General features: G+C 47.6%; 1 protein-coding gene across 2 annotated transcripts in view; it reads right to left on the bottom strand.

Moving 5' to 3' along the window:
• Positions 1–6131: 6131 nt before the first annotated feature.
• The window catches only part of PNPLA1 (patatin-like phospholipase domain containing 1), a 37856-nt gene continuing 30765 nt past the window's right edge, over positions 6132–13222 (bottom strand). Inside the window, exons 6-8 of one of the 2 annotated variants that reach the window (XM_011986584.1) lie at positions 11121–11726; positions 7493–7577; positions 6132–6299 (exon numbers count right to left, since the gene is read on the bottom strand). In XM_011986584.1, coding sequence (XP_011841974.1) covers positions 6170–6299; positions 7493–7577; positions 11121–11726 — 821 coding nt within the window. In that variant the 3' untranslated portion in view covers positions 6132–6169. The remainder of the gene's footprint in view (positions 6300–7492; positions 7578–11120; positions 11727–13222) is intronic. The other variant, XM_011986585.1, reaches the window with a different exon arrangement.

Here is a 13222-nt window from a genome sequence, read left to right as displayed (position 1 = left end):
AGCTAGAGGTGTGAACTGGAGGTGTTAGCTGGGTTACAGCGGGGTTGTGCTGTGGGTATCAGTCAGAGGTGATTGTCTGGAAGAAAAGACAGCACTCTGGTGTTGCCCCTGGTACAAGCGAGGCCTCTCAGTTTCAAAGCACAGTGGCTGACATGTAATAATCCATTCATGTTGATTAGGAAAAAAAAGAGAAAAAGGAGAAAGAAACTAGTTTGGGTTGCCAGATTTAGCACATAAAAATACAGGAGACCCAGTTAAATTTGAATTTCAGATAAATTATAAATAATTGCAATATTGAGGACATACTCTTACTAAATAATTATTCATTGTTTATCTGAAATTCAAATTTAACAAAATGTCCTCTATTTTATCTGGCAACTCTGAAACTAATGTAAGAACAATTATTTTAATTACCTCAAAACAAGAAAAATAATTAACCCAAGTGAAGGGAACAAGTGGATGTATTAATACTTTAACATAAATGACATTAAGAGCATCTGAGCTCTAAATACAGACTTTGAATTAAAACAATAATTATGATTAAGTTCTAGTCTTCCTTGGGTCCCAGGGAACAAGCATTCCTGGGATGTGCAAAAGAGGCCACTCTCCTCCCGCTAGTTCCCAGGCCTCAGGCTTCTGCAGACATGGAGGCCACTCCTGGAAGAAAGGCCTGCGGCCAGGCGGGCCTCTCTGGTCAGTCTCCCCCCAGCACACACCTCCAGCTGCTTCCTTTGACCGGTCTGGTCACAGATCAACCAGAGTAGGCAGAGGATGCAAGGCCCCTGGGACTTTGACCCTTTTCAGGGTCTCAAAGGTACATTTTATTCCCTGAAATGGCCATGTTAAGTGGGGTCTGTTGCCACAGCTGAGCCCCAAGCCCCTAAATCCCCAACCCCACCAGGCTTAAATTTGCATATGGCCTCCTCAGGCTCCTAAGGCCAGTTTAGCATCGTCCTCCACCCATTCATTCTGGGTTTTGCATTTCAGGATTTGGTAAGCAAATGTACCTGAGGCCTGTGGGCAGCTGGGGCTTCCTTGCTGGGCCTGGCGGGGACTGGAGATTGTCTGCTCTCTGGGGAGGTGGGGGGCAATTATTTTCTGGACAGGCTGGAAAAATTGAGGCTGAAGTTGTCTTCCTCGTGGAACATTTTCACTGAGGTGTGAACAGCAGACAGAGAGTTAGCCCTCATTTGTGTTGGCTGCAGGGGAGGGACATTTGGCCTCCGTCTTCCTCTACAGCCACCCAGGACTTCAGGGCAGCCCGTCTCAACACCGCAGCACCACAAAATCCCGGGGGAGCTCGAAAGATCTCGATGCCTGGGCTGCCTGAGCAATTTCAGCCAGTGATTCCAGTGACCAGCTCAGGCCAAGCCGTTAGTACACTGTGAGAATTAAAAAACAAACAATAGAACTTGGGCTCCTGCCACCACAGGAAAGAGGGAGTGTGTCGTTGGCTCAGTCCTGCTGGGCCCCCAAGAGTTTTGCCCTTGGACAGGATCCTGGGGAGAGTAGAAATGATCCGGCCCATCTCAAAGAAGCAAGCTCAGGCCAAGGTTGGGAGGAAGGTCCATGAGCGCCGATCAGTGCTGGCGTCCATCAGTCTGTCCAGAGTAGGGTAGTGGAAGGGTTGAGAGGATCGCAGGGAAGCTGAGATGCTCACCCTGGAAGGGAAACAGATCTTGCGCACCACTGGGACTGGCAGTAGGTCTTGTCCCTGGTCCTCAAAAAGGCCTAGAGTCAGGGGAGTGTGCTGGACAGCAGTGAGAAGCAGGCTTGGCCTCAGGATCCTCAGGTTCTCTCCCATTCCAGCTCCAGTTCTCTCTCACGGCTCACAGCTTCCTAGGAAAAGGACAGATTTGTTATTTCTGAGTCCCCCATCTAGGGCTTCCCTAACCTGAGTTCCACCAAGGATCACCCTTACAGGTTCATACACCTTGGGCAGCCCTGAGCAAGTAGCCAGGCCTTTTATAGCCAATGCATGGAAATTGGAAATCTCAAGTTACACCAAAAGCCAGTTAGGGGGTTCATTTCATTACCCAAGGGTCTTTTGCTGCTTGCAAATGTAATCTCCAGTGGGAGGTGATACAAGAGTGTTTGAAACATCATTCCATGTATGAAAGTTCAACAGATACTTGTATTTTTAGGAAGGGGATAGGGCTGGAGTGGTCTCCGGATGACTGAGTACAGTTGTACAGAGTTTACGCTATACAAGGATACAGTGCCATATAAAGGGGGTAGGCGATTCGTAGACTTATGCATGTCTTTGCATGTTCTTTGTAGTTTTCTAGCAGTTGTCAGTCAAGTATCTTACTCTAACAAAATCAGTATATTATGACAATTTTCCAGTGGCTGGTAGTCAGGTTCTCCAGGAAGGGGTGCTATTTTCTTAGTACACAAGGTGCTGCCTGGGCTAGTGTTGACCTTGACTGTGACCAGGAAGGGAAAGGTGGGAGAAGAAGAGAAGTTGGATCAATGAGACCCAGGAGTCACCACAGCATCCCAGAACAGGACAGGCAGTGTCTGCCTTCCAAGGTCATCCTAAGGAATTCCACACCTCAGGGCAGCTGCATTCCTGGATCCGGCTGGGATGAGGTCTGTAGGTGAGCCAAACTGTCTCAGAAGTGGAGAGCAGAGGGAAGTGGAGTGGGCAGGGAGCAGACCTGGATAGGAGAAGCCGAGGAAGAACAGGTGAAAAGAAGGGAGACAAAAGGGAGAATCAGAAGGCCTCATTTCCAAGCCCTACCTCCACCTGCTGTGTGAGTTTGGGCAAGTAACTCGCCCTCTCTAGGAAAATGGAGGAAAACACTTGCGGAGCCCAGAAAAACACTGGGATGTGGACTTGTACATTCCTGGATGATTTTCAAATCTCCATAAATTTCAAATCTATCATTCTGTTGCTTAGACCCTGCAATGACTCCCCAGCACCACATGGGAAGTCCAGCCTCATTAGCCGGTCATTCAAGCCAGCCTGACCTACCTTCCACCACATCTCCAAGTTCACTTTCAGGCCTCTCCGCTACCTCCATCCTTGCAACCGCAGTTAACTGCTTGCATAGACTATTTCCTTGTTCTGGGCCATCCCATGTGCCTGGAATACCTTCCCACACCCCCATCCTCAGTCTGACTAACTTCTGCTCCTCTTCCACACCTCCACCAGGTTCCCTGAGATCCCCAAGCTAACAGAGTGAATTAGCTGCCTCTCCTCTGTGCTTCTCTTCCATAGTAATCCAGTGGTTCTCAAACTCCAGCGTGCATCAGTCATCTGGTGGACCATGCACAACACACACTGCTGGGCCACAGCCCTGTTTCTTATTCAGCAGGTGCAGGGTGAGCCCAAGAATCTGCATTCCTAAAAGCTCCTAGGAGGAACCACGCATTCAGATACCCTCTCTCTGCTCCTTTGTCTTGGTGCCCCAGCCTACAGACTGCCTGGGACCCTCCCAAATGTCCCATACAGGCCTGGGCACTGGTCATAAGGTCCTGACATGTCTTTGTTACCAGAATCACACAGGACGCTTCCACATTCAGCCTCTCATTTAAGTCCTAAATAACCATGGGTTGAAGGCAGGGCCGATGTTATAGAGAGAAACTGAAACTCCCACTGAGTAACTTGCCAGAATGGAGAAACCAGTGCTAACCTCTGTGACTTCTGACTCCCACTCCAGTGCTCCTACCACCCTCATAGGCTGTGTCACTGAGTTGGAACATCAGGACACTGGTGACAGACAACCTGGATTGGGATCCTGGCTCTGCTACCTACCAACTGTGTGACTTTGGGCATATTACTTAACCTCTCTGTGCCATGGTGCTGGGCACATAAGTACTATGTAAACTGTAGCTATTATTATTACACTCACATTGTAATGGGCGAAATTCCACAGAAACTCAAAGAAAAGGATCTCTTATGGTGGAAACTTGCGGCATCTCACAGACTTGGTAGGAATTAGGAGGATTTGGGGGCAAGATGGGGTCCTCCTTCTCCACTTGTAGCCTGCAGGCAGCCTCTCAATTTCTCAGTCTGTCTCTTCACTTTGAGGCCAGTGACACAATCCAGAGTCAGATGACCACTGAACTCTTACTGGAGGAGAGCCCAGGCTAGCAGAGGAAAGCTAGGCTGATACGTACACCCACCCACGCTCCAGGAGAAGAGCAAGTCTGGCATCACTGCTGGTCCTAGAATGAAAGGGGCCTGGAGCAGACTTAACCCAGCCTGCAGCCTAAATACAGCTATCCCAGCCAACACATAGCCCCATGAAAGAGAAACACAAATGTTTGTCCTTGTAATCCACTGAGATTTGGGGGATTGTTTGTTATGCAACGTTATAATAGCAGCAATAACTGACTAATACAATTTGCATTAGAGTATGAATTTCGACCTCTGATTAAAAAGCAATACTGATTAGTGTGTGGGACATCTACACTTTAGCTTTTGTTCTAGCCTCTCTCTGCTTGTCAGCAGGGATATCAGCTGGGGACTGGAAGTTTGCACAGGACTAGCCCATGGATGTGACAGTAGTTGTAGTTTGGGAGGAAATGAGCAGGTTTCTCCTCTTCCTGAATCACTCCCCGCTTCTCTATCCCTAACATTTTTGAGCTTCTCTTTTCTACCCCTTACCCCAGCCTTTGGAATTGCTTCAGACCATCAGTTGGTAAATTGCCACCTCCAGGCAGGCTCATCATCTGTTCTGTGAAGGAACGCAGCAGACAACCACCTGCCTGGTGCAGGAGGTGTGACCCAATGACAACAGTGCTTCCCACAGTTTATGAATGTTGTCTTGTTTGTTTCTGTCACAGCCTGTTTCTTTGTAAAGCACCTTCATTCCCAGAAGGTTTGTCGACCAAAGTGGCTTTTGCTGAATTTGACAGTTCCTGCTTCTCTGCTGCAGTGGGAAGAGAGCTGGCCCTGGAATCAAGGAACTGGAGCCTGGGCTTGGCTTCCAGATAGTGCTCCTAGCCCCAGGGAGGCTCCCCACACCCACCGCAGACCTGCCTGGCTTCCCACGACCGAGCTTGACCGTGAGCTCCTAGAGACAGAGATAAGGACACTCAAAGGTCAGGAAAGCATTGGGGCTGGAGATCAAGAATGAGTGAGAAGAATCCCAGGCTAGGATTGTTGATCCCATGAACCCAGGGACCTCTAGCTGCCGTCCTGCATGGTCCCTTACCTACCTGTCATCCAGAAAGAACAGGTGGTTTGTTCCACTTCCTGCAGCAGCTCTGAGACTCTCCTCCTACCATACGGCTTCCCACCACTCACCAAGTGCATTGCTTAGACTTCGAGGTGGGTCTTTGGCCACCAGGTGAGCCTCTGACCCTTGTCTGTCTGATAAATCCCTGTGCTCATCCAGGGACCCCACTTGGGACAAGAACAACCAGGAAGGATGTTGCTCAGAATGATTAGAGGTTTTTCTGACCAATAAAGACTTGAAGCAAATTAAATAGCAGTGTGGGTCTGTTCCATTCAGAGAATACTGTGTTGCCCAGGCCAGACTCCAACTCCCGAGCTCAAGCAATCCTCCCGCCTCAGCCTCCCAAATAGCTGGGACTACAGGCACATGCCACCATGCCTGGCCAATTCAGAGAATACACTGATGACCCAATGAAATAATTGTAAATAATACCTGGCTTGGTTTGAATTTGAGGCTGTCATTTGAATTTGTGAGTGTGTTTGTATACCTGCATGAGCCTTTAATTAAAATATGATGACTCAGTAAAAAAAAATTAAAACTTGGTTTAGGTGAGGCTTAGAGCCACCGTGACTGGCCTGTCTAGTTTTGTTTTTAAGTAGCATCTCTTCAGAAGCAGAGAGACAACCAGTTAACCTCTGGGAATTATGTAAACATAACATCTACTTATTGTGAGCTATTACGCATGCTGCATTCTATGAGGCAATTTACATCATCGATCACATTAAACTCTCACAACTTTGTGAAGTGGTATCAACCCCATTTTACAGGAAATGGAGGCTCAGGGAGAGCAAGTGTCCCAACCATGATCCCTGAGTGGAGTTGTGGCAGAGCAGGAATTTTATGTCGGATGTGTCTGTTCCAAAGCCCAACCTCCCACCCCTCTGCTACTCCCCTACTCTCCCCTCCATTCCTCAGAATCTCCCTGAACACAGTTCCCAAAGCTGTTCCTCTCCGTGGGATTTAAGGAACATTAGTCATGCTCACTGCACTTTGCCGCTTGGTTTTTTGGATCGCAGATATCTTGGGAAACCTTTTCTGGTGCCACTTGTCTTTTGCTTGTTCTTCTTGAAGACCTTATTCACCCAGTTCGAGTCTTCAGCAGGGCTCTCCCTAGGCAAAGAGATTAAGTGGTTCATTATGGGCCTGGCCTGGGCCCTCCAATATCCGGGCCTGCTCAGCTCCGCAAGTGGGCACACCCGTGCTGTGGTTCTCAACCCTGGCTGAGCATTGGATTTCCCAGCAAACTTTTAAAAATATAATCAATGAATATTTATCTAAGTAACATCATGTCCATGAGTCAACTGAAACTCAGACTTTTATACAGTTATATGTAAATTCAAAAAGGTTTAAATTATGTGAACAAAATGCATAACTTATGCCTAAGCTCAAAATTGTTAAATTCATACAAACTCTTTCAAAAAGTTTTACGGTTAAAATTATACTTAATGTGGGAAGCAGGTAAATTCTAATACGCTTGATGTGAGAGAGAGTGCAAACATTAAAAGCAAGAATGCCTCGGGCCCTACTCTCTCAATACCTGCAGCTGTGGTCATGGAGAAACCCAGCCACTGCCAGAGTGGTCCCAAGGCAGGGAGGGATCAGAGGGGGCTGGGGTTGTGGGGAGAAATACCCTCGACCCAATTTCTGATCTCCTGCGGTGCCTCCCCCACTGCCAGTACAAACGGCATTCAGCCAGCAAGGGAGCCTGGGTAATGTGGTCCTCAGGGATGTTTTAAAAAAATGCAGATCCCCAGGCCCTCTCATAGTTATTGCAAAGATACAATGGAGTGTATGTTGCACAACCCAGACACTTGATGTGCATAATAAAAAAGATTTTCTGGGGACAGTCTACAGTCTAGGACTATCAGGTCATTATGAGGCTAATAGAAAATAGTTCGAGTAAGGAAGGCCTTTGATAGAGATCCTTAATTCATGCCATGCAGGAGCTGCCTAAGGCTGGGAGGTAGGATGCCTGCAGGCCTTCTTGAACGGTGGTATCACCGGAGAATAAAATACGAGGGCAGGGGATGCGCATTCTCACACTGCACTCAGAGAAGGAGCATTCCCAGTGTGCAGAAGAGAATGACATCAACACGGACAGGCTCCTTCCCCACACACTGCCCTCACTGAACAAGAGAAGGCGGCTTTGTGAGATGTAAAGGGGTGGACCTGTAATCACACAATCACACACACCAGAAAAGGATCCCAGGGTTCCTGGGGCAGCTAAGGTGGTGGAAGATATGGCTTAGCCGGGCTCCCTTCTCCTGCCCAAAGGAAAGAACGTGCTCCACGGAGAAACTTACATGACATAAGGCTTGCTGACGGTTTCCTTCACATGAACCAGAGGCACGGCGCTTTTTGGATTTGAAGAGACAAGAGGAGCTACAGCTAAAAGTAAAAATATAGGAAACAAGAGGGAGATGGGGAGGGGGGATATGGAGTCATTTTTGAAATAGCAATAGTAAGTAAATGAGAAGGTTTAAAAACAGCAAAGAACTCTCTTGTCCTCAGATTCTCATCTTTACAACCAGAGTCATGCTGTGGGACTTGACTGAGATGCAGGCCTGCGGCATCTGTGGAGGGGCTGACTCGGACCCTTGGTGGAACATTAGAAACAACTCCCAGGGAAAGTGCAGTGGCTCACGCCTGTAATTCAGCACTTTGGGAGGCAAAGATGGGTGGATCACTTGAGGCCAGGAGTTCGAGACCAGCCTGGCCAACATGGTGAAACCCTGTCTCTACTAAAAATACAAAAATTAGCTGGGTGTGGTGGTGCATGCTTGTAATCCCAGCTACGTGGGAGGCTGAGGCAGGGGAATCACCTGAGCCCCAAAGGTTGAGAGTGTAGTGAGCTGGGAGTGGGATACTATCTCAAAAAAAAAAAAGAAGGAAAAGAAAAAAATAGCGCCCTCACAGAAAGCAGTGTGTTAGGGAAGGTTTGCAGGAAAATCCCCTGGAGGGGGCTGGACTTTCCATCACATGCTCCATGTAATGCTTTTTGCTTGTTTCTTGGAACAGAGTATTAATAGTTTCACAACCGTTGCTCTTAAGTGAGCTCTTTGCATGTCTCTAATGAGTATGGGGGTACATAATATATGAAGGTTAATATGTAATTATGTATTATATATAAATGAAAGTAATATAAAGTATATGTAGGTTCCTCTGAAGTTATCTTGTTAGAGGCCTGTTGTATGTCCCTAACTCTCCCAAATCTATTCACAATGAGGCTTGTCCTTCTGTTTTTGGATTTTCCTAGGGCTTTTAACAATTTTCCTGTTCCCCAATGCCACCAATGGCCATCATTAAATGACTGATACTACTAAACTTAGGACAGGGGTGTCCAGTCTTTCGGCTTCCCTGGGCCACACTGGAAGAAGAATTGTCCTGGGCCACACAGAAGATACATCAACAGTAATGATAGCTGATGAGCTAAAAAAAAAAAAAAAAAAAAAAAAAAAAAAATCCCAAAAAAACTCACAATGTTTTAAGAAAGTTTATGAATTTTTTATAGACTGGTGCATTCAGAGCCGTCCTGGGCCGCGTGTTGGATAAGCTTGCTCTAGGGCGTCTCAGCTCTGCCTAACTTGCATAGATGGCCTAGGATGTCACCGTTGAGGCTCAGTTGTAGGCTATAACATGGTTTCTCAATCTCAGTACATGCTATTGACACTAAGAGTTAGCACTTTTTACAGAGGCTATTCTGTGAATTACAGGGTATTTTTCAGTGTCCCCAGCCTCTAACCACTAGGTGACAACCAAAACGTCTGCAGACATTGCTAAATGTCTCCTGGAGACAAAATCACTCCCAGTGGAGAATCACTAGACTATATATGCCCTCTATCCACCCCCAATATGAGTGAGGATGCCAACTTGGGGCCCAGGATTGCTCAGGTACCTGAAGATGGCCACCTTCATGCACAGGTATGATTAATGTAAAACAAATGTTTTGCATTCAACAGGAAATAAGAGAGCAGGTAAAACACTGTGACCAATTTTCTGACTTTTTTTTTTCTGAGATGGAGTCTCACTCTGTCGCCCAGGCTGGAGTGCAGTGGCAAGATCTCTACTCACTGCCACCTCTGCCTCCCTGGTTCAAGTGATTCTCCTGCCTCAGCCTCTTGAGTAGCTGGGACTGCAGGTACCTGCCACCATGCCCGACTAATTTTTTATTTTTCAGTAGAGATGGGGTTTCACCACATTGGCTAGGCTGGTCTTGAACTCCTGACTGAAAGTGATTTACCTGCCTCTGCCTTTCAAAGGCATGAGCCACAGCCTAATTTTCTTAATGGCCTTTTGTTTCTGTCTCATTAAAAGAGTCAAAGTAAACCTGTTCCAAAGAAAGGGCATCTCTGCCAACTTGGGACTAATTCCCAGAGGAGGAGACATTGCCGATCTGTGACGTTTACTATAATAGCTCTGGAAGTTTGGCTGAGGACCATGAGCACCCTACAATCTGGCTTCAGTCACTCATCTGGGTCTCTGTCCCTCTGTCCCCACCCAGACCATCCATGGTGGCCACACACATGTCCTCTCCTTACTAAAGTACCTTGAAAGTACCCTGCACATCCCTGCACTGCAACTGAGCGTCTTAAATAAACAAAATCGGAAATGCTCTTTCTACTCCATCCCATATATCCCACAAACCATGATGTTCAAAATCCTGCCCATTTAAACTCACCTGTCACCTCCAAGAAGCTTTTCATACTCCCCCTGATCTCCTGCGGTGCCTCCCCCACTGCCAGTACAAATGGCATTCAGCCAGCAAGGGAGCTTGGAGGATCTTATTCTCTACGAATACCCTCCAACACTGTGTTTTTGTTAGTTATATAGTACTTAATACTTCCGTTTTTTTTTTTGTTTTTTTTTTTAATGGATTTTCACTCTTGTTGGCCAGGCTGGAGTGCAATGGAGCAATCTCGGCTCCCTGCCCCCTCCAGCTCCTGGGTTCAAGTGATTATCCTACCTCAGCCTCCCAAGTAGCTGGGATTACAGGCATGCACCACCATGCCTGGTTAATTTTTGTATTTAGTAGAGATGGGGTTTCACCATGTTGATCAGGCTGGTCTTGAACTCCTGTCCTCAGGTGATCCACTCACCTTGGCCTTCCAAAGTGCTGGGATTACAGTTGTGAGTAACCACACCTAGGCCCTGACTGTATTTTTGAGGTTAGTAGCCGTGTTATCTCCTCTGCTGAAAGGGAGATTTCCTGAATAAGGAATTGAGAACAGTTTATCTTTGCAGCCTATATAGTGGTGCTTCTGAAATCATCTGTAGTAGTAAGGAACCAGTTTTTAAAAAATTTCTTTGTAGTCTAACAAACTCGTACTTTTGTGAAATACAATGCAAATAAATTAGTAAAAAGTGGTCAAGCTCCAGGATGTTGTGGCAATACCTTAGTGCTACAAACATTTCTAAATGATTACTCTTAATTTCTGCATTCACTCCGTGGTGGGCAAGTAACACACAGTTGAGGGCTGGATTGGTCTGCGGACCACTCTTTGAGTAGCATTGCCCAGCACAGCAGGTTTCACAGTAAAAATCTACTGGCCCAGCGGTCTCAAATGTGAGCAGGCAAAAAAATCACCTGGAGAGCTTGCAAAAAAGACAGGTGGGCCCCACCTCCAAAGTTGGTGATTTAGTAGGTCTGCAATAGGACCTGAGGATTATAATTTCTAACAAGTTCCCAGGTGATGCTTTTGCTGCGGGAGGGGGGACCACACTTTGAGAAGCACCCCACCAAGGGAATGAACCAATGTCCTTTATACTGCCCCCTTGTGGCGGACTGTCCTCATAATGAACAGAGACGCTGAAGCTCACTGCTAACTTCATCCATGCACCCCTAGAAAAGCAGTTATCGGCCCTGGTGTCCTTGCTCTCTTGCCGAGGGGCTCCAGGAATGAGAAAGCCATAAGAAGCCAGAAGGGTCCATACCTTGGGGCTGTTCTGGGCCTAGTTCCTCCACAGGTGGCTGAGCAGGGAAGGCTGAAAAAGAACCTCGGGGCGGTGTTTGAGGTGCCCCCACAGTTGAAGGCCCCAGGGATGGCCTGGGTGAAGTGAGTGCCTGAGAGTGTGGGGATCTGGGTGGTGATCCAGATGGTTGTACCTGCTGCTGAGGTGACACAGGTGACAATCCAGGTGTGGTGGGCAGTGATGAGCCAGGTGTGGAGCTGGGTGGCTTGTGCATAGCTGGGAATGATACAGGTGGCATGTTAGTTGGAGAAAGTGGCGTTGAAGAGGCCAGTGGCTGCGCAGGTGGCTGCTCAAGTGGAGAGACTGGTGCTGAAACAGGTGACTCGCATGTGGATTCAAGTGTCTGCACAGGTGGGGACACAGGCGGACTGTGGCCGCCCCTTCCATCCCCTTTGGGAACCCACTCCGTGTGAGGTCGTGGGGCTCCTTCCAGACTGGCCTGCTGTGCTTGAAGGCTTGGTTGACTGCGTTCAGGGCACTCATTGCCAAGGGCGAGTTCTATCTGGCAGTACACTTCCACCCGGGGGAAAATCACTCTCTTGGAGGGAGAATTAAGATAAACAGCATCTAGGAGAAACAACAGCATGGGGTGTTACTCAGCCCAGGCAGCAGCATGGCTTTTGCGAAAATGGTTTCTTGAGTTATTTTCCTAAACTGGATCAGTGCTTTTCAAAGGTCTTTCTGTACTTACTTGAATTTATCGTGAGTGAAAACAAACGTGATGGTTCCTGGCACTTACGGTGTAGTGTGGGGGAGCAGACGTTGCCCACCCAAATCATCTAGAGTTTCAGCTGAGGCAAGTGCAGGAAGAGAGGGGTGTGGTGCTGTGAGAGACGGCAGGTCATCTGAGGGACTGGCAGTGAGCAGAGATCTGAAGGGCACATGGCCCAAGATGGTCAGGGCGGGGTGGTGAGGGTGTTTCAGCAGAGGGAACAGCATACACAAAGGCCACAAAGTTTGAGGACACTCCACGTGGTGGGGGCCTGAAAGGTCAGTGTGGGGTGAGGGGACCGTGCTGGGGGAGGAGGCTGAGGAGGCAGCAGGGGCCAGACCATGTCAGGGCTGTAGGCAGCAGCTAAGATCCTTGGTTTTCATGGCAAGCATTATTGTAGCACGACTTTTAGGCAGGGGAGGCAACCAGCTGAGGCTGGTTCTGAGAAGGTCACCGTGGTTGTAAGACTCATTGAGAAAGGTAAAAGGGTTGCTTGAGTCTGGGAAGCTGAAGCTTCAGTGAGCCATGATTGCGCCACTACACTCCAGCTTGGGTGACAGAGTGAGACCCTGTCTCAAAAAGGATGGGTGGGGGAGGGGCATTTATCTAGACCATACAACAGCCCTTAAATAAGAAAACAAATAATTCAGTTTTTAAAATGTGTAAAAGAGCCAACTGAAAGGGCTCTCGATGGCCAAAGCTGGAACAATTTGAGGAAAAAAATAAAGTAGTATTGAATAATAACCCAAAGTATAACATAACCGTGAGTCTATACTGATATAAACATATAATTACCTAAGTAAGTAAACCAGGCAGAAGAGAGAAAGCTCCCCTGCAGAAGAATTCTAAATAATTTGTGTAGATACTTGACCCTTTAGGGAGTAGAGCATAACTTCTCACTCCTTAAGTATGAGCTGTGCACAGTGACTTTCTTCTAAAGACTGCAGTAAGGATAGAGGGAGAAAGAGTACTTTACAATGGAGAAACCCAATGGACGCTACCTCAGTCAGGCGGTCACAGTCAACATCAGCAGGGATACGTCACGTTGGCAGCATGTGCCTGTGAGGTAATGCAATGTGAATGGCACCTTACCTCTGTGGTCTCCTCCCCAGAATTCACAACCCCAGCCTAATCATGAGAAAAACATCAGACAAACCCCAACTGAGGGACATTCTACAAAATACCTGACCGATAGTCAACTCTGTCAAGGTCATCAAGAATAAGAAAAATCTCTGTAATCCCAGCACTTTGGGAGGCTGAGGCGGGTGGATCACGAGGTCAGGAGATCAAGACCATCCTGGCTAACATGGTGAAACCCCGTCTCTACTAAAAATACAAAAAACTAGCCGGG

This window comes from Mandrillus leucophaeus, unplaced genomic scaffold (genome assembly GCF_000951045.1).
Source record: "Mandrillus leucophaeus isolate KB7577 unplaced genomic scaffold, Mleu.le_1.0 Scaffold3, whole genome shotgun sequence".
NCBI classification, from domain to species: Eukaryota; Metazoa; Chordata; class Mammalia; order Primates; family Cercopithecidae; genus Mandrillus; species Mandrillus leucophaeus.
Note: the sequence above shows the minus strand (reverse complement) of the source record. Positions and strands in the feature narration are given on the sequence as shown.